The following is an 18,294-nucleotide window of genomic DNA, read 5'->3' as shown; positions in this document are numbered from 1 at the left end:
GTGTAAAATGCCAAGCCGACCGTGTCCCTTTTACAACACAGTTCTCTTTATTACTTGAGTCCATTGCCCTTGTCTCAGCTACTATTCCTGGCAATTTGTTCCGGTGGCTTATCACACTCTATGTAAAGGAATACATCTGTTCCGAGCTTGCCCTTCAAGCCCCTGAACCTGCGTCTTTTTGTCAATCCTGTCCTTGCATTGCTGAATGCGTTGTTCTAGGTTTTGTTTAATATTCAATTAAAAAAAAACATAATTAAAAAGGCTAATGGAATGTTGGCCTTTATCTCAAGAAGGCTGGAATGCAGAGAGGTGGAAGTGATGTTACAGCTGTACCGAGTACTGGTTGGACCCCATCTGGAGCGCTGCATTCCGTACCGGGCACCCCGCCCCAGGAATTGGCGATGGCCTTGGAGGGGGTTGCAGCGTAGGTTCAGCAGAATGATACCAGGGCTAGTTGCTGACCAAAGACCGCCCTAAGTGGAGGAAGAGCATCCGGGAGGGCGCTGAGCACCTCGAGTCTCACCGCTGAGAGCATGCAGAAAGCAAGCGCAGGCAGCGGAAGGAGCGTGCGGCAAACCAGTCCCACCCACCCTTTCCTTCAACCACTGTCTGTCCCAGTTGTGACAGAGACTGTAATTTCCGTATTGGACTGTTCAGTCACCTGAGAACTCACTTTTAGAGTTGAAACATAGAAACATAGAAAATAGGTGTAGGAGTAGGCCATTCGGCCCTTCGAGCCTGCACCACCATTCAATGAGTTCATGGCTGAACATGCAACTTCAGTACCCCATTCCTGCTTTCTCACCATACCCCTTGATCGCCCTAGTAGTAAGGACTACATCTAACTCCTTTTTGAATATATTTAGTGAATTGGCCTCAACAACTTTCTGTGGTAGAGAATTCCACAGGTTCACCACTCTCTGGGATAAGAAGTTTCTCCTCATCTCGGTCCTAAATGGCTTACCCCTTATCCTTAGAAGAGTTGAAGCAAGTCTTCCTCGATTTCGAGGGACTGCCTATGACTGACCGGGGCTAAAAGGGTTACATTATGAGGACAGACTAGGCTTGTGTTCCCTTGAATATAGAAGATTAATTGAAGTGTTTAAACGATTAAAGCATTGGACAGGGTAGATAGAGACAAACTATTTCCTCTGGTGGGAGAGTCCAGAACAAGGGGGCAATATCTTAAAATTAGAGCTTGGCTATTCAAGGGTGATGACAGAAAACACTTTGTCACACAAAGGGTAGTGGAAATCTGGAACTCTCTCCACAAAAAAAGCTGTTGAGGCTGGCTGCGGGGCGGGGAGTCAATTGTAACTGTCAAAATTGAGATTGCTCGATTTTTTTTGTCTGCAAGGGTGTTAAGGGTTACGGAACAAAGTCAGGTAGGTGAGTTAAGACACAGATCTTCGATAGTGGCACGGTGTTGCGCCCGATCTCCTGCGCCCAGAGATCGTCATCGCCGTGCGCATCGCCCCGGTAGCGCCCGAGACCCGAACTTGTGTTCCGCCCCCTGCAGCAACGCCGGACGACAATACCAGCAGCTGCAGGAGGCGTCCATCGAGAGGCCGGGAGCTCCGTGGGCCATGCTTAAAGGCGAGGTGGTCGAGGTAAGTATAAGAACAAATTCTCAAATGCTGCCTTTGAATTTTTTCCCGCTGGTTTTCCCCGTGCGATCGATCAGCCCGGCACTCTGCTGCAGTGCATCGAGCTGATCGGGCCGTATCGTGGCTGGTGTCGGGGAGGAGTTTTTCTTTTGCCGAGCCTGCAGCGATGGCCCTTCCCTTTCAGGGGGGGAAGGAGCCTTGCAACGCAGCAATGCTGCACACCTATCGCACCCCACACAGCACTCCCCCCGTCCCCCCCGTCCCCCCTCACCCCTGCCTGCTGCTTCTTGCGCTCCAGGAAAGAAGTCACTTCTGAATTTTTTAGCAATTGCCGCTAATTTTCTCAACTTTTAAAAGTAAGCACCCCAAATGGAATGCTCCCAAATTTCTCTCCTTGATGTTCCACATCCAACGTATGTTGAATTGGAGGAGCTCATTTGGATCTTGTTGATTTAAATTTGCTTTACTTCCCCAGTGAGAAAGGAGTTATTAATTTGATTCAGCAAGCTTCACACGGTACCTGCCTTAGGTAAACCACTCACCTGATACGATAACCCCTTTACTGCTGTTCCATTGACGGCTAGAATGACATCCCCAACTTCAATCTGGCCAGTCTCCTCTGCGGGTTGCCCCGGAAACAATCGCTTTATTCTCACCAAACCCCCTCCTGGGTCATCAGCTGTTGGATACATCTGCAGGAAGCTGAATCCCAAACCCGCAGAGTTCTTCTTCATCTTCACCTCGAACGTCTGACCTGTTTAAGGATATCGTTTGATATTAATAGACATGTAAAGGTGATGCATTTTTCTTCAGCTAGAATTTATTTTCAACGTAGCAACTACTCATAAACCTTCAAAGTCTTCCGAGAACCTCTGTTTATGTATAAAACATTCTAGGTAAAATAGTCATGTTTTCTTCAATGAAAATTAATCATAATTATAATGAGACCATTAGAGGCTACATTTTTTTTCCCTCATCTTCTTTTTATAATTTATTTGTTCACTGGATGTGGGTGTCGCTGGCAAGGCCAGCATTTATTGTCCATCCCTAATTGTCCTTGAGAACGTGATGGTGAGCCGTGTTCTTGAACCGCTGCAGTCCGTGTGCTGAAGGTGCTCCCATGGTGCTGAATTTGTCACAGTGGTTTGATACAAGTGAGCAGTCATTTCAGCTAGGGCATTTCAGAGAGCAGTTAAGAGTCAACCACATTGCTGTGGGTCTGGAGTCACATAGAGGCCAGACTGGGTAAGGATGCCAGATTTCCTTCCCTAAAGGACATTAGTGAACCAGATGGGGTTTTTACAACAATCCAGTAGTTTCATGGTCACCATTACTGATACTAGCTTTTATATTCCAGATTTAGTTAATTAACGGAATTTATATCCCCAGCTGCTGTGGTGGGATTTGAACTCGTAGCTCTGGATCTTTAGTCGAGAGCTCTGGATTACTCGTCCCGTAACATAACCACTGTGCTACCATTCCCATCTCCCCTGAAGATGTTGGCTGGGGTTTTCCGCTTTTGTTTTGCGCCTGCCCGGCTTCGCCATCGAGGAGCCCCGAGAGTTTTCTGGAGCAACCGAGTTTGAGCAACGCTGTGCAGCACGTGTTGGGCTTCCCACCGGCTCTGGGGGAGGATGGGGGCGGGGTCCTGCTACATGGTACACTTCACAAGTCCAAGCTTCATCTCTTTGATTAGTTCATACTTGTCCAAATGCTGTCATTCTGTTCCTGATGGTAAATGCCAGTTACAACAACAACAACAACAACAACAGGTATTTATATAACGCCTTTAAGGTAGTGAAACGTCCCAAGGTGCTTCACAGAAGTATTATGCGATAATAATTTGATACCGAGCCGCATAAGAAGAAGATATCTCAGGTGACCAAAAGCTTGGTCAAAGAGGTATGTTTTAAGGAGTGTCTTGAAGGAGGAAAGAGAGGTGGAGAGGTTTAGGCAGTGAGTTCCAGAGCTTAGGGCCTAGGCATCAGAAGGCACGGCCAATCTTTGAGCGATTATAATCCGGGATACTCGGGAGGGCAGAATTAGAGGAGCGCAGACATCTCGGGGTGTTGTGTGACTGGAGGAGATTATAGAGATACTTCCACCAAAATTATGTTAAACTTACATAGGATTACATAGGATTACATCGGATATACGACACAGAAACAGGCCATTCGGCCCAACCAGTCCATGCCGGCATTTATGCTCCACTCGAGCCTCCTCCCGCCTTTGCTCATCTAACTCTATCAGCATAACCCTCTATTCCCTTCGCCCTCATATGCTTGTCCAGCCTCCCCTTAAATGCATCGATACTATTCACTTCAACCAATCCCTGTGGTAGTGAGTTCCACATTCTCACCACTCTCTGGGCAAAGACGTTTCTTCTGAATTCCCTATTGGATTTCTTGATGACTACCTTATATTGATGGCCTCTAGTTATGCTCTTCCCCAAAAGTGGAAACATTCTCTCTGTATCCACTCTATCAAAACCTTTCATATTTTAAAGACCTCTATTAGGTCACCCCTCAGTCTTCTATTTTCAAGAGAAAAGAGGCCCAGCCTGTTCATCCGACCCTGATATGTATACCCTCGCATTTCTGGTATCATCCTTGTAAATCATTGCAATCATTTTGTGTCTTCACAGTGGAAGACACAAAAACCATGCCAAAAATTGCTGGTCACGGGAATGTGGGAAGGGAGGACCTTGAGACAATCACTATCACTAGGGGGTAGTGCTGGACAGGCTAATGGGACTCAAGGTAGACAAGTCCCCTGGTCCTGATGAAATGCATCCCAGGGTATTAAAAGAGATGGCGGAAGTTATAGCAGATGCATTCGTTATAATCTACCAAAATTCTCTGGACTCTGGGGAGGTACCAGCGGATTGGAAAGCAGCTAATGTAACGCCTCTGTTTAAAAAAGGGGGCAGACAAAAGGCAGGTAACTATAGGCCGGTTAGTTTAACATCTGTAGTGGGGAAAATGCTTGAAACTATCATTAAGGAAGAAATAACGGGACATCTAGATAGGAATAGTACAATCAAGCAGACGCAGCATGGATTCATGAAGGGGAAATCATGTTTAACTAATTTACTGGAATTCTTTGAGGATATAATGAGCATGGTGGATAGAGGTGTACCGATAGATGTGGTGTATTTAGATTTCCAAAAGGCATTCGATAAGGTGCCACACTAAAGGTTACTGCAGAAGATAGAGGTACGCGGAGTCAGAGGAAATGTATTAGTATGGATAGAGAATTGGCTGGCAAACAGAAAGCAGAGAGTCGGGATAAATGGGTCCTTTTCGGGTTGGAAATCAGTGGTTAAGTGGTGTGCCACAGGGATCGGTGCTGGGACCACAACTGTTTACAATATACATAGCTGACCTGGAAGAGGGAACAGAGTGTAGTGTAACAAAATTTGCAGATGACACTAAGATTAGTGGGAAAGCGGGTTGTGTAGAGGACACAGAGAGGCTGCAAAGAGATTTAGATAGGTTAAGTGAATGGGCTAAGGTTTGGCAAATGGAATACAATGTCGGAAAGTGTGAGGTCATCCACCTTGGGAAAAAAAAACAGAAAAAGGGAATATTATTTGAATGGGGAGAAATTAAAACATGCTGAGATGCAGAGGGACCTGGGGGTCCTTGTGCATGAATCCCAAAAAGTTAGTTTGCAGGTGCAGCAGGTAATCAGGAAGGCGAATGGAATGTTGGCCTTCATTGCGAGAGGGATGGAGTACAAAAGCAGGGAGGTCCTGCTGCAACTGTATAGGGTATTGGTAAGGCCGCACCTGGAGTACTGCGTGCAGTTTTGGTCACCTTACTTAAGGAAGGATATACTGGCTTTGGAAGGGGTACAGAGACGATTCACTAGGCTGATTCCAGAGATGAGAGGGTTACCTATGATGATAGATTGAGTAGACTGGGTCTTTACTCGTTGGAGTTCAGAAAGATGAGGGGTGATCTTATAGAAACATTTAAAATAATGAAAGGGATAGACAAGATAGAGGCAGAGAGGTTGTTTCCACTGATAGGGGAGGCTAGAACTATGGGGCACAGCCTCAAAATACTGGAGAGCCAATTTAAAACCGAGTTGAGAAGGAATTTCTTCTCCCAGAGGGTTGTGAATCTGTGGAATTCTCTGCCCAAGGAAGCAGTTGAGGCTAGCTCATTGAATGTATTCAAGTCACAGATAGATAGATTTTTAACCAATAAGGGAATTAAGGGTTATGGGGAGAGGGCGGGTAAGTGGAGCTGAGTCCACGGCCAGATCAGCCATGATCTTATTGAATGGCGGAGCAGGCTCGAGGGGCTAGATGGCCGACTCCTGTTCCTAATTCTTATGTTCTTATGTTCTTATAAATCTTCTCTGCACCCTCTCCAGTGCCTCTATATCCTTTTTATAATGTGCAGACCAGTACTGTACGCAATACTCCAAGTGTGGTCAAGGTTCGGTACAGGTTTAGCATAACTTCCCTACTTTTCAATTCTCTACCTCGATAAAAAAACCCTACTGCTTGGTTTGCTTTCTTATGGCCTTGCTAACCTGAGTCGCATATCTGTAATTACCTTCTTTGTCCCTTCCTCCTTTCTTAATTAATGGGGTAACATTTGCAATCCAAAGGCACAATTCCTGAATTGAGAGAACTTTGAAAATTTATGACTAATGCATATGCAATTTCCAAATCTATTTTCTTTTAATATTCTTGGATGGAAATCATTAGGTCCTGGAGATTAGTCTTTCTTAAGTCCCATTACTTTCTTCATAACATTAAAAATTGATATTAAATCTCCTGAGTTTATCCCCAAAAGTTACTCGAGGTTTCCCTGTACCACTGGGTTTAGAAACATAGAAACATAGAAAATAGGTGCAGGAGTAGGCCATTCGGCCCTTCGAGCCTGCACCGCCATTCAATGAGTTCATGGCTGAACATGCAACTTCAGTACCCCATTCCTGCTTTCTCGCCATACCCCTTGATCTCCCTAGTAGTAAGGACTACATCTAACTCCTTTTTGAATATATTTAGTGAATTGGCCTCAACAACTTTCTGTGGTAGAGAATTCCACAGGTTCACCACTCTCTGGGTGAAGAAGTTTCTCCTCATCTCGGTCCTAAATGGCTTACCCGTTATCATTAGACTGTGACCCCTGGTTCTGGACTTCCCCAACATTGGGAACATTCTTCCTGCATCTAACCTGTCGAAACCCGTCAGAATTTTAAACGTTTCTATGAGATCCCCTCTCATTCTTCTGAACTCCAGTGAATACAAGCCCAGTTGATCCAGTCTTTCTTGATATGTCAATCCCGCTATCCCTGGAATCAGCCTGGTGAACCTTCGCTGCACTCCCTCAATAGCAAGAATGTCCTTCCTCAAGTTAGGAGACCAAAACTGTACACAATACTCCAGGTGTGGCCTCACCAAGGCCCTGTACAACTGTAGTAACACCTCCCTGCCCCCGTATTGAAATCCCCTCGCTATGAAGGCCAACATGCCATTTGCTTTCTTAACCGCCTGCTGTACCTGCATGCCAACCTTCAATGACTGATGTACCATGACACCCAGGTCTCATTGCACCTTCCCTTTTCCTAATCTGTCACCATTCAGATAATAATCTGCCTTCCTGTTTTTGCCACCAAAGTGGATAACCTCACATTTATCCACATTATACTTCATCTGCCATGCATTTGCCCACTCACCTAACCTATCCAAGTCACTCTGCAGCCTCATAGCATCCTCCTCGCAGCTCACACTGCCACCCAACTTAGTATCATCTGCAAATTTGGAGATACTACATTTAATCCTCTCGTCTAAATCATTAATGTACCATGTAAACAGCTGGGGCCCCAGCACAGAACCTTGCGGTACCCCACTAGTCACTGCCTGCCATTCTGAAAAGTACCCATTTACTCCTACTCTTTGCTTCCTGTCTGCCAACCAGTTCTCAATCCACGTCAGCACACTACCCCCAATCCCATGTGCTTTAACTTTGCACATTAATCTCTTGTGTGGGACCTTGTCGAAAGCCTTCTGAAAGTCCAAATATACCACATCAACTGGTTCTCCCTTGTCCACTCTACTGGAAACATCCTCAAAAAATTCCAGAAGATTTGTCAAGCATGATTTCCCTTTCACAAATCCATGCTGACTTGGACCTATCATGTCACCTCTTTCCAAATGCGCTGCTATGACATCCTTAATAATTGATTCCATCATTTTACCCACTACTGAGGTCAGGCTGACAGGTCTATAATTCTCTGTTTTCTCTCTCCCTCCTTTTTTAAAAAGTGATGTTACATTGGCTACCCTCCACTCCATTGGAACTGATCCAGAGTCGATGGAATGTTGGAAAATGACTGTCAATGCATCCGCTATTTCCAAGGCCACCTCCTTAAGTACTCTGGGATGCAGTCCATCAGGCCCTGTGGATTTATCGTCCTTCAATCCCATCAATTTCCCCAACACAATTTCCCGACTAATAAGGATTTCCCTCAGTTCCTCCTTCTTACTGGACCCTCTGACCCCTTTTATATCTGTAAGGTTGTTTGTGTTCTCCTTCTGAATACGGAACCAAAGTACTTGTTCAATTGGTCTGCCATTACTTTGTTCCCCATTATGACTTCCCCTGATTCTGACTGCAGGGGACCTATGTTTGTCTTTACTAACCTTTTTCCCTTTACATATCTATAGAAGCTTTTGCAGTCTGTTTTAATGTTCCCTGCAAGCTTCCTCCTGTACTCGATTTTCCCTGCCCTAATCAAACCCTTTGTCCTCCTCTGCTGAGTTCTAAATTTCTCCCAGTCCCCGGGTTCGCTGCTATTTCTGCCCAATTTGTATGCCACTTCCTTGGCTTTAATACTATCCCTGATTTCCCTTGTAAGCCACAGTTGAGCCACCTTCCCTTTTTTATTTTTACACCAGACAGGGATGTACAATTGTTGTAGTTCATTCATGCGGTATCTAAATGTCTGCCATTGCCCATCCACTGTCAACCCTTTAAGTATCATTCGCCAATCTATCCTAGCCAATTCACACCTCATACCTTCAAACGTTACCCTTCTTTAAGTTCTGGACCATGGTCTCTGAATTAACTGTTTCATTCTCCATCCTAATGTAGAATTCCACCATATTATGGTCACTCTTCCCCAAGGGGCCTCACACAACAAGATTGCTAATTGATTCTCTCTCATTACACAACACCCAGTCTAAGATGGCCTCCCCGCTAGTTGGTTCCTCGACATATTGGTCTAGAAAACCATCCCTTATGCACTCCAGGAAATCCTCCTCCACCGTATTGCTTCCAGTTTGGTTAGCCCAATCTATATGCATATTAAAGTCACCCATGATAACTGCTACACCTTTATTGCATGCACCCCTAATTTCCTGTTTGATACCCTCCCCAACATCACTACTACTGTTTGGAGGTCTGTACGCAACTCCCACTAACGTTTTTTGCCCTTTGGTGTTCTGCAGCTCTACCCATATAGATTCCACATCATCCAAGCTAACTATTGCATTAATTTCTTCTTAAACCAGCAATGCTACCCCACCTCCTTTTCCTTTTATTCTATCCTTCCTGAATGTTGAATACCCTTGGATGTTGAGTTCCCAGACCTGATCATCCTGGAGCCACGTCTCTGTAATCCCAATCACATCATATCTGTTAACATCTGTTTGCACAGTTAATTCATCCACCTTATTACGGATACTCCTTGCATTAAGACACAAAGCCTTCAGGCTTGTTTTTTTAACACCCTTTGTCCTTTTAGAATTATGATGTAGTGTGCCCCTTTTTGTTTCTTGCCTTTGTTTACTCGGCCTTCCACTATTGCTTTTTACCTTTCTACCATCTGTTTCTGACTCCATATTACTTCACCCTGTCTCGCTGCATAGGTTCTCATCTCCCTGCCATATTAGTTTAAACACTCCAAAACTGCATTAGCAAATGTTACCCCCAGGACATCAGTTCCAGTCCTGCCCAAGTGCAGACCGTCCCTATTGTACAGGTCCTACTTCCCCCAGAACTGGTTCCAATGTCCCAGGAATTTGAATCCTTCCCTCTTGCACCACTGCTCAAGCCACGTATTTATTCTAACTAGCCGGCTCCCTCTACTCTGATTAGCACGTGGCACTGGTAGCAATCCAGAGATTACTACCTTTGAGGTCCTACTTTTTAATTTAACTCCTCACTCCCTAAATTCATCTTGTAGGACCTCTTCCCGCTTCTTACCTATATCATTGGTACCTACATGTACCACAACAACTGGCTGTTCACCCTCCCTCTCCAGAATGCTCTGCAGCCGCTCCAAGACATCCTTGACCCTTGTACCAGGGAGGCAATATACCATCCTGGCGTCTCGGTTGCAGCCGCAGAAACTCCTATCTATTCCCCTTACAATAGAGTCCCCTATCACTATAGCTCTCCCACTCTTTTTCTCGCCCTTCTGAGCAGCAGAGCCACCCATGGTGCCATGAACCTGGCTGCTGGTGCCTTCCCCTGGTAAGTCATCTCCCCCAACAGTATCCAAAACGGTATATGTGTTTTGGAGGGAGATGACCGCAGGGGACTCCTGCACTACCTTCCTGCTCTTGCCTTGTCTCTTGGTCACCCATTCACTATTTGTCCTAACCTTTACCTGCGGTGTGACCAACTCACTAAATGTACTATCCACAACATTCTCAGCATCGCGCAATGTTCTCTTCTTCCACTGTGAAAGTGGATATAAGAACTCATTTAACTAGTTCCCTATTTCCTTATTCTCCATTGTAGTCTCACCTGCATCCATCTTACTGGACCCACATTCCCCTTTTCCAGTCGCTTTCTCTTAATATATTTATAAAAACATTTGCTGTATGCTTTGATATCCCTTGCAAGTTTTTTTTTCATATTACCTTTTTTCACATTTTATTACTTTATTTGTTTCTCCTTATTGTTTTTTATTGCTGCATTGCCACTTTTCCTTGAATTTCCTTCAAAAATAATATGCTTTTTATTTAATAATGTTCAGCCAAATAATCCCCACAGAGGAAAAGAAAAACATTTGGAGTGATGTGTTCGAGTACTTCCTCATTTTCAATTCATAAACTACACGATGGGCTGGATTTTTGGCCTTCTGCCGCCTCTGTTGGCGCCCCGGAGGGGCAGCAATGGCGGCGGGAAGCTCTTCCGGGCAGGCGACCAGCTTCCAGCACCCGCCAGGACATTCGATGCCGTTTTCGAGGGAGCGTGGGGCATTACCACCCGGTGAATTTTGCGGCCGGAGACGCAAAGTATTTTCCGGTGCAAAATTTACCGCTCCGCCCAGGTTAATGCCACAACAGGCGCGCGACCGAATTAATCCCCCATATATTTTTTTTAATACAAATTTGTAGCTTGGTTTCCCAAGACTGCCAGCTCAAAATGGGGACACACTGTCCATAAGGATGCAAGGCAAGTTCTTTGAGTGGTAAATCATGAAAGAAAACTTGTATGCGCCCATCTGTGCTGAAATTACCTGTCGCTGGGATAGCCAAGATCCAAACAATTAATGCACCTCATCAAGAGCTTCTAACTGTGTGTTCATTTGCCCTTACAAATTGTTGTACAAATTTACACTTTAATGCATACTTTGCTTGCAGTTGCCCAGGGGCAGCACGGGCCAGCCCACACTGCAATATGTGTGCATACTAGATCCATGCAGCAGAGCTGGTCTCCAGTCGTCTTGCCACTGGACCAAGATCTCGCTCTGTCAAGCCCGTGTGGTGGCTGGTGTGCAACGGGCAACACACGTTAAAAAAAATCCACACACAGGCATCTTCCACCCTTCAGGATGTAGTTCGGGTCCTTCATTGAAACACCTGTGAACTCATCCTTTTTTGGCGTGGAAGCAAGTCATCCTCGTTTCGAGGGACCGCCTATGGTGATGGTGATGACCATGTTGAAATGGGCACCATCGACAAGAAAAAGCAGGGTGAATAGCCTTGCATCATTTTCATCACAATTACTCCATATGCAGGTAACCAGACAATGCACTTGAATGTGATTTACCCCATTTGCATTTTGTGTTTGTAAACAATCATGATCCACAAAATACTTTTGGCAGCGTTCACGTTTTGCTAACTGAAACATGCACCTGCTAATGCCCAAGAACAATTTATATATGCCTCAGGAATTAAGCCTGCACTTTAGAATGTAAATGCATTGCACATCGCTTTCCGGCTATGTCCTCTGCAATTATAGGGTCAATTATAGAGATCCTAAGCTCTCAGTGGGGAGGCTCACTCAGGGAGCGAGGGTTGGAGAATTGGCGCAACACTATTCTACACTCCCTTCAAGCAAAGCTCCTGTTGGGAGAGCAGCATCTCTGCATTTACCCTGCCACATTCCACACAGAAGAATATTGCTCCTCTGTGTTTATTGTAGGACAACTATAACTTGCATTTATATAATACCTTTAACGTAATTATATGTCCCAAAGCCCAATCAGTCAAAGAATGGCACCGAGCCAAAGGAGGAGATATCAGGACAAGCGACCAAAAGTTTGGTCAAAGAGGTAAGGAGCATCTCAAAGAAGAAAAGGGAGATGGAAAGACAAAGTGGTTTGGGGAGAGAATTCCAGAGCTTAGGACCTAGACGGCTAAAGGCAGGGTCACCAATGAGGCCGGGTGGGGGGGGGCGTGGGGGGCGGAGAAGGAAGTGGGGGATGCATAAAAGGCCAAAGTTGCAGGAGTGCAGAGTTCTCAGAGGGCTGGAGGGTTGGAGGAGGTTACAGAGATAGGGTGGGGAGAGGCTACAGACTAGAAGAGACCAGCTGATCCCAGTCAGTCCTGACTGGCATCTTCACTCATATTTCCATAACTGTATTCGCAAGTTACTAGTATGCCCTGTGCTCTGTAATGTTTTGGTTTGTCAGTGTTATATTGTGTGTAGTGCTTATAGAGTGGGTAGCTCAACAGAAGGAACTTTATGTAAAATCCACAATCTTAAGAATAACTTGATGCATTTCTGGTAAGTTTTTATATATGGAGTTTAGGGGATGTAATAACCATTAAGAGGAGCAATGCTTATTGCAATATAATGGGCTTTTGTACTCTAATCAAATTGTAATGGAGAATCCTTTCCTCTATTCATCATACTCCAATCTGTTCCATGGTTCCAAAGATAATAACCAGGACAAGTGCCATATATTGCTACCAACTCCACTTTCAAATGCATTATACACTTTATGAATAGTTATAATAATGTGCGGAAAGGTTATTATACACAGCGACACAAAAATATAATTTAAATCAGATTCTACATCATTTAGATTTATAAGTTCCTTGGTGAGTATAATTAGCAGCTTATTGCCATTTATTATTAAGCTCACAAAAAGTAAAAATGTGCTGGTATTTGCCATCCGGCCCTTTGAAAGAGTTGAAGGGTGTATTAACTTATTCAGGATTTCAGGTTATAATTCAATTGATGAAAATGTTATCGCCAGGGTGGTCTCTCTGTGAAATATATGAATTATTCTGTGTAATCTTGTATCTGTCTGAGGTTTATAAAAGGCATTGATCTATGCTGAAGTGTTGCCATTGCCAGACTAATTAATTTATATGTGTTTAATTGCATGGTGGCTATCAGCAGTATGGAGGTTTAAATAGAAAGCATTTCAAAAGGACAGATTTTCTTTCTTCTCAAACAGATTTAATCTGTCTGATATGTGAGATTTATAACATTCTTAAATCGATCAGATACCGAACAGTACTCTTGTCGAAATACCTAAGGAGCGAAATTGCAAGGGGGATGGAGTTTTAAAGCAGCGAAGTCCTGTTACAACTGTACAGAGTATTGGTGAGGCCACACCTAGAGTACTGTGTACAGTTTTGGTCTCCGTATTTAAGGAGGGATATACTTACATTGGAGGCAGTTCAGAGAAGGTTCACTAGGTTGATTCCGGAGATGAAGGGGTTGACTTATGAAGAAAAGTTGAGCAGGTTGGGTCTGTACTCATTGGAGTTCAGAAGAATGAGAGGTAATCTTATCGAGACATATAAGATAATGAGGGGGCTCGACAAGGTAGATGCAGAGAGGATGTTTGATCTCGTTGGGAAATCTAGAACTAGAAGGCATAGTTTCAGAATAAGGGGTCGCCCATATAAAACGGAGATGAGGAGGAATTTCTTCTCACAGATGGTTGTAAATCTGTGGCATTCTCTGCCCCAGAGAGCTGTGGAGGCTGGGTCATTGACTAGATTTAAGGCGGAGATAGACAGACTTTTGAGCGATAAGGGATTCAAATGGTAAGGGGAGTGGGCAGGGAAGTGGAGCTGAGTCCATGATCAGATCAGCCATGATTTTATTGAATGGTGGGGCAGGCTCGAGGGGCCAAATGGCCTATTCCTACTCCTATTTCTTATGTTCTTAAATTCAGGGTGTTAACGGGGCACAAACGACTTTTCTCCTGGGGCACGGCTCCGCTAAGGACTCCTGTTAAATTTTTTGGGAGTTTAGCGGCAAGCGCTAATGATGTCATCACTACGTGCAGCAAATCATTTTCGCCCCGGAGCGAAAATCCGGTCGTAACCTCCAGAGGCTGCGGCATGCGAGGCCGTAGGCCGCTCACAGGGTGCAATTTACCGGGAAGGTGGTACTCGTGAAAAAGAACGGCCCGTTGCAGTGTGGATCGCGGTGTCCGTGCTGCGATCTGATGCCACGGCACCCCGCTGCCCGGTGGTCCGGGTAGGGACCCGCAGATTCAGCAGTTTGGCCCTCTCCTTTAATGAAGGAGAGTGCCCCTTCTACACTGCAGCACTACGCGTCCCACCCCACAGCGCTGCGCCCCCGTCACTGATTCCTTCCATCCCTCTCGCGCCCCACAGAGCAAAGGGAGCGTGTTATTTTGACGGCCATGCCTGGTGGTGTTGGTGTTGGGGCTGATTGTGGTGGGATTCTGAGGAGCAAGGTGAGATTTTTTTCAAACGTACCGATGCTCATGGAATAGATGGCAGGTGAGGTTGAGATGACAGAAGTGATCTGTCAATGGTGAGAGTGGTTGTTGTAATGAGGTGACACTGGATAGAGAGTTTTCTCCAAACATTTGCTAGCTATGCAAAGCTCAATGTGTCTGCCAAATGTAATAAGCAACAGCGTTCCCACATTACAACAGTGACTACACTCCAAAAGTACTTCATTGGCTGTTAAGGGCTTTGAGACGTCCGGTGGTTGTGAAAGGCGCTATATAAATCTAAGTCTTTCTTTCTAACCTTAGAAAGTGAACATCTATGAAATGGGAGCTTTTATAGACCATTTGCAGTTGTCAAGTTAGTAAATCATCCCATGCTGACAGTACATCTGACCTCCATACCTGACGTGATCCCCTAGCAGTGGGGAAGCCTTTGGCGAGCTCTAAAAATCTAAAGGTGAGCTTAAAATAGTTTTCAAGTGCCTGTTAACAAGCTCTTATAATCTAAATTGCCTCCCCTGCCGCTTGGTGTCAGGTCTGTTCAGCGCTGACAGACTCGACACCTGGGAGGCCCAGGGTTCGTCGAGGAGGCCAGTGGGGAGCAGTGTGGTGAGTCGGGAGGTCGGAGGAGAGGCCTATGAAAGGTCCAGCGTTCGTCGATGAGGCCAGCTGGTGCAGCTGCAGCAGGGTGAGAAGGCAAAAAAGAAGTAGAAAGAAATCGAAAGGTGACGTCACAGCCAAGAGGGTAAGTAATTGGCTGGTGATTGGTAAATAGCTTTTCTTTTTCTTTTCTTTATCAGTAAGTAACCTTTTAGCCTTGTTGTTGCCAAATTAAGTTGATCTAGGGGTTAAGACATGGCAGGAGAGCTCGGACATGTGTTATACTCCTTCTGTACTATGTGGGAAGTCAGGGACGCTTCCGGTGTCCCTGACAACTACGTGTGCGGGAAGTGTATCCGGCTGCAGCTCCTGACAGACCGCAATGCGGCACTGGAGCTGCGGGTGGATTGACTCTGGAGCACGCAAGATGATGGAGAATGACGTGAATAGCATGTTTGGTGAGTTGATCTTACCGCAGGTAAAGGTTACACAGCCAGATAGGGGATGGGTGACCAACAGGAAGAGCAGTGCAACGAAAGTAGTGCAGGAGTCCCCTGCGGTCATCCCCCTGCAAAACAGATATACCACTTTGGGTACTATTGGTGGAATGACTCACCAGGGGAGGGCAGCAGCAGCCAAGTTCATGGCACCGTGGGTGGCTCTGTTGCACAGGAGGGCAGGAAAAAGAGTGGGAGAGCTATAGTGATAGGGGATTCAATTGTAAGGGGAATAGATAGACGTTTCTGCGGACGCAACCGAGACTCCAGGATGGTATGTTGCCTCCCGGTGCAAGGGTCAAGGATGTCTCGGAGCAGGTGCAGGGCATTCTAAAAAGGGAGGGTGAATAGCCAGTTATCGTGGTGCATTTAGGTAACAACGATATAGATTAAAAAAAACGGATGAGGTCCTACAAGATGAATTTCGGGAGCTAGGAGCTAAATTAAAAAGTAGGACCTCAAAAGTAGTAATCTCAGGAGTGCTACCAGTGCCACGTGCTAGTCAGAATAGGAAACGCAGGATAGCTCAGATGAATACGTGGCTTGAGGAGTGGTGCAGTAGGGAGGGATTCAAATTCCTGGGACATAGGAACCGGTTCTGGGGGAAGGTGGGACCAGTACAAACCGGATGGTCTGCACCTGGGCAGGACCGGAACCAATGTCCTAGGGGGAGTGTTTGCTAGTGCTGTTGGGGAGGAGTTAAACTAATATGGCAGGGGGATGGGAACCTATGCAGGGAGACAGGGGAAGTAGAATGGGGGCAGAAGCAAAAAATAGAAAGAAGAAAAGTAAAAGTGGAGGGCAGAGAAACCGAAGGCAAAAAGCAAAAAGGGTCACATTACAGCAAAATTCTAAAGGGGCAAAGTCTGTTAGAAAGACAAGCCTGAAGGCTCTGTGCCTCAATGCGAGGAGTATTCGGAATAAGGTGGACAAATTAACTGCGTAGATAGCAGTTAACGGGTATGATGCAATTGGAATCACGGAGACATGGCTCCAGGGTGACCAAGGCTGGGAACTCAACATCCAGGGGTATTCAACATTTAGGAAGGATAGACAGAGAGGAAAAGGAGGCGGGATGGCATTGCTGGTTAAAGAGGAAATTAATGCAATCGTAAGGAAGGACATTAGCTTGGATGATGCGGAATCGGTATGGGTGGAACTGCGGAATACCAAGGGGCAGAAAACGCTAGTGGGAGTTGTGTACAGACCACCAAACAGTAGTAGTAAGGTTGGGGACAGCATCAAACAAGAAATTAGGGATGCATGCAATAAAGGTACAGCAGTTATAATGGGTGACTTTAATCTACATATTGATTGGGCTAACCAAACTGGTAACAATGCGGTGGAGGAGGATTTCCTGGAGTGTATTAGGGATGGTTTTCTAGACCAATATGTCGAGGAACCAACCAGGGAGCTGGCCATCCTAGACTGGGTGATGTGTAATGAGAAAGGACTAATTAGCAATCTTGTTGTGTGAGGCCTCTTGGGGAAGAGTGACCATAACATGGTAGGATTCTTTATTAGGATGGAGAGTGACACAGTTAATTCAGAAACTAGGGTCCTAAACTTAAGGAAAGGTAACTTCGATGGTTTGATGCTTGAATTAGCTAGAATAGACTTGCAAATGACACTTAAAGGGTTGACGGTGGATAGGCAATGGCAAACATTTAAAGATCACATGGATGAACTTCAGCAATTGTACATCCCTGTCTAGAGTAAAAATAAAATGGGGAAGGTGGCTTAACTGTGGCAAACAAGGGAAATTAAGGATAGTGTTAAATCCAAGGAAGAGGCATATAAATTGGCCAGAAAAAGCAGCAAACCTGAGGACTGGGAGAAATTTAGAATTCAACAGAGGAGGACAAAGGATTTAATTAAGGGGGGGAAAATAGAGTACGAGAAGAAGCTTGCCGGGAACATAAAAACTGACTGCAAAAGCTTCTATAGATATGTGAAGAGTAAAAGATTAGTGAAGACAAACATAGGTCCCTTGCAATCGGATTCAGGTGAATTTATAATGGGGAACAAAGAAATGGCAGACCAATTGAACAAATACTTTGGTTCTGTCTTCACGAAGGAAGACACAATAACCTTCCGGAAGTACTAGGGGACCGAGGGTCTAGTGAGAAGGAGGAACTGAAGGATATCCTTATTAGGTGGGAAATTGTGTTAGGGAAATTGATGGGATTGAAGGCCGATAAATCCCCGGGGCGTGATAGTGTGCATCCCAGAGTACTTAAGGAAGTGGCCCTAGAAATAGTGGATGCATTGGTGATCATTTACAACAGTCTGTCGACTCTGGATCAGTTCCTATGGACTGGAGGGTAGCTAATGTAATACCACATTTTATAAAGGGAGGGAGAGAGAAAGCGGGTAATTATAGACCGGTTAGCCTGACATCAGTGGTGGGGAAAATGTTGGAATCAATTATTAAGGATGAAATAGCAGTGCATTTGGAAAGCAGTGACAGGATCAGTCCAAGTCAGCATGGATTTATGAAGGGGAAATCATGCTTGACAAATCTTCTGGAATTTTTCTGAGGATGTAATTAGTAGAGTGGACAAGGGAGAACCAGTGGATGTGATGTATTTGGACTTTCAGAAGGCTTCTGACAAGGTCCCACACAAGAGATTAGTGTGCAAAATCAAAGCTCATGGTATTGGGGG

At 45.2% G+C, this 18,294-nt stretch overlaps 1 protein-coding gene across 1 annotated transcript in view; it reads right to left on the bottom strand.

The window, feature by feature from the left end:
* Nucleotides 1–18,294, bottom strand: part of ptpn20 (protein tyrosine phosphatase non-receptor type 20) — a 473,076-nt gene that overhangs the window by 167,384 nt on the left and 287,398 nt on the right. Inside the window, exon 29 of the mRNA XM_070865389.1 lies at nucleotides 2,150–2,361. Coding sequence (XP_070721490.1) covers nucleotides 2,150–2,361 — 212 coding nt within the window. The remainder of the gene's footprint in view (nucleotides 1–2,149; nucleotides 2,362–18,294) is intronic.

Source organism: Pristiophorus japonicus, chromosome 22, assembly GCF_044704955.1.
Source record: "Pristiophorus japonicus isolate sPriJap1 chromosome 22, sPriJap1.hap1, whole genome shotgun sequence".
Lineage (NCBI taxonomy): Eukaryota > Metazoa > Chordata > Chondrichthyes > Pristiophoridae > Pristiophorus > Pristiophorus japonicus.
This window is presented reverse-complemented; position numbering and strand designations above follow the sequence as displayed.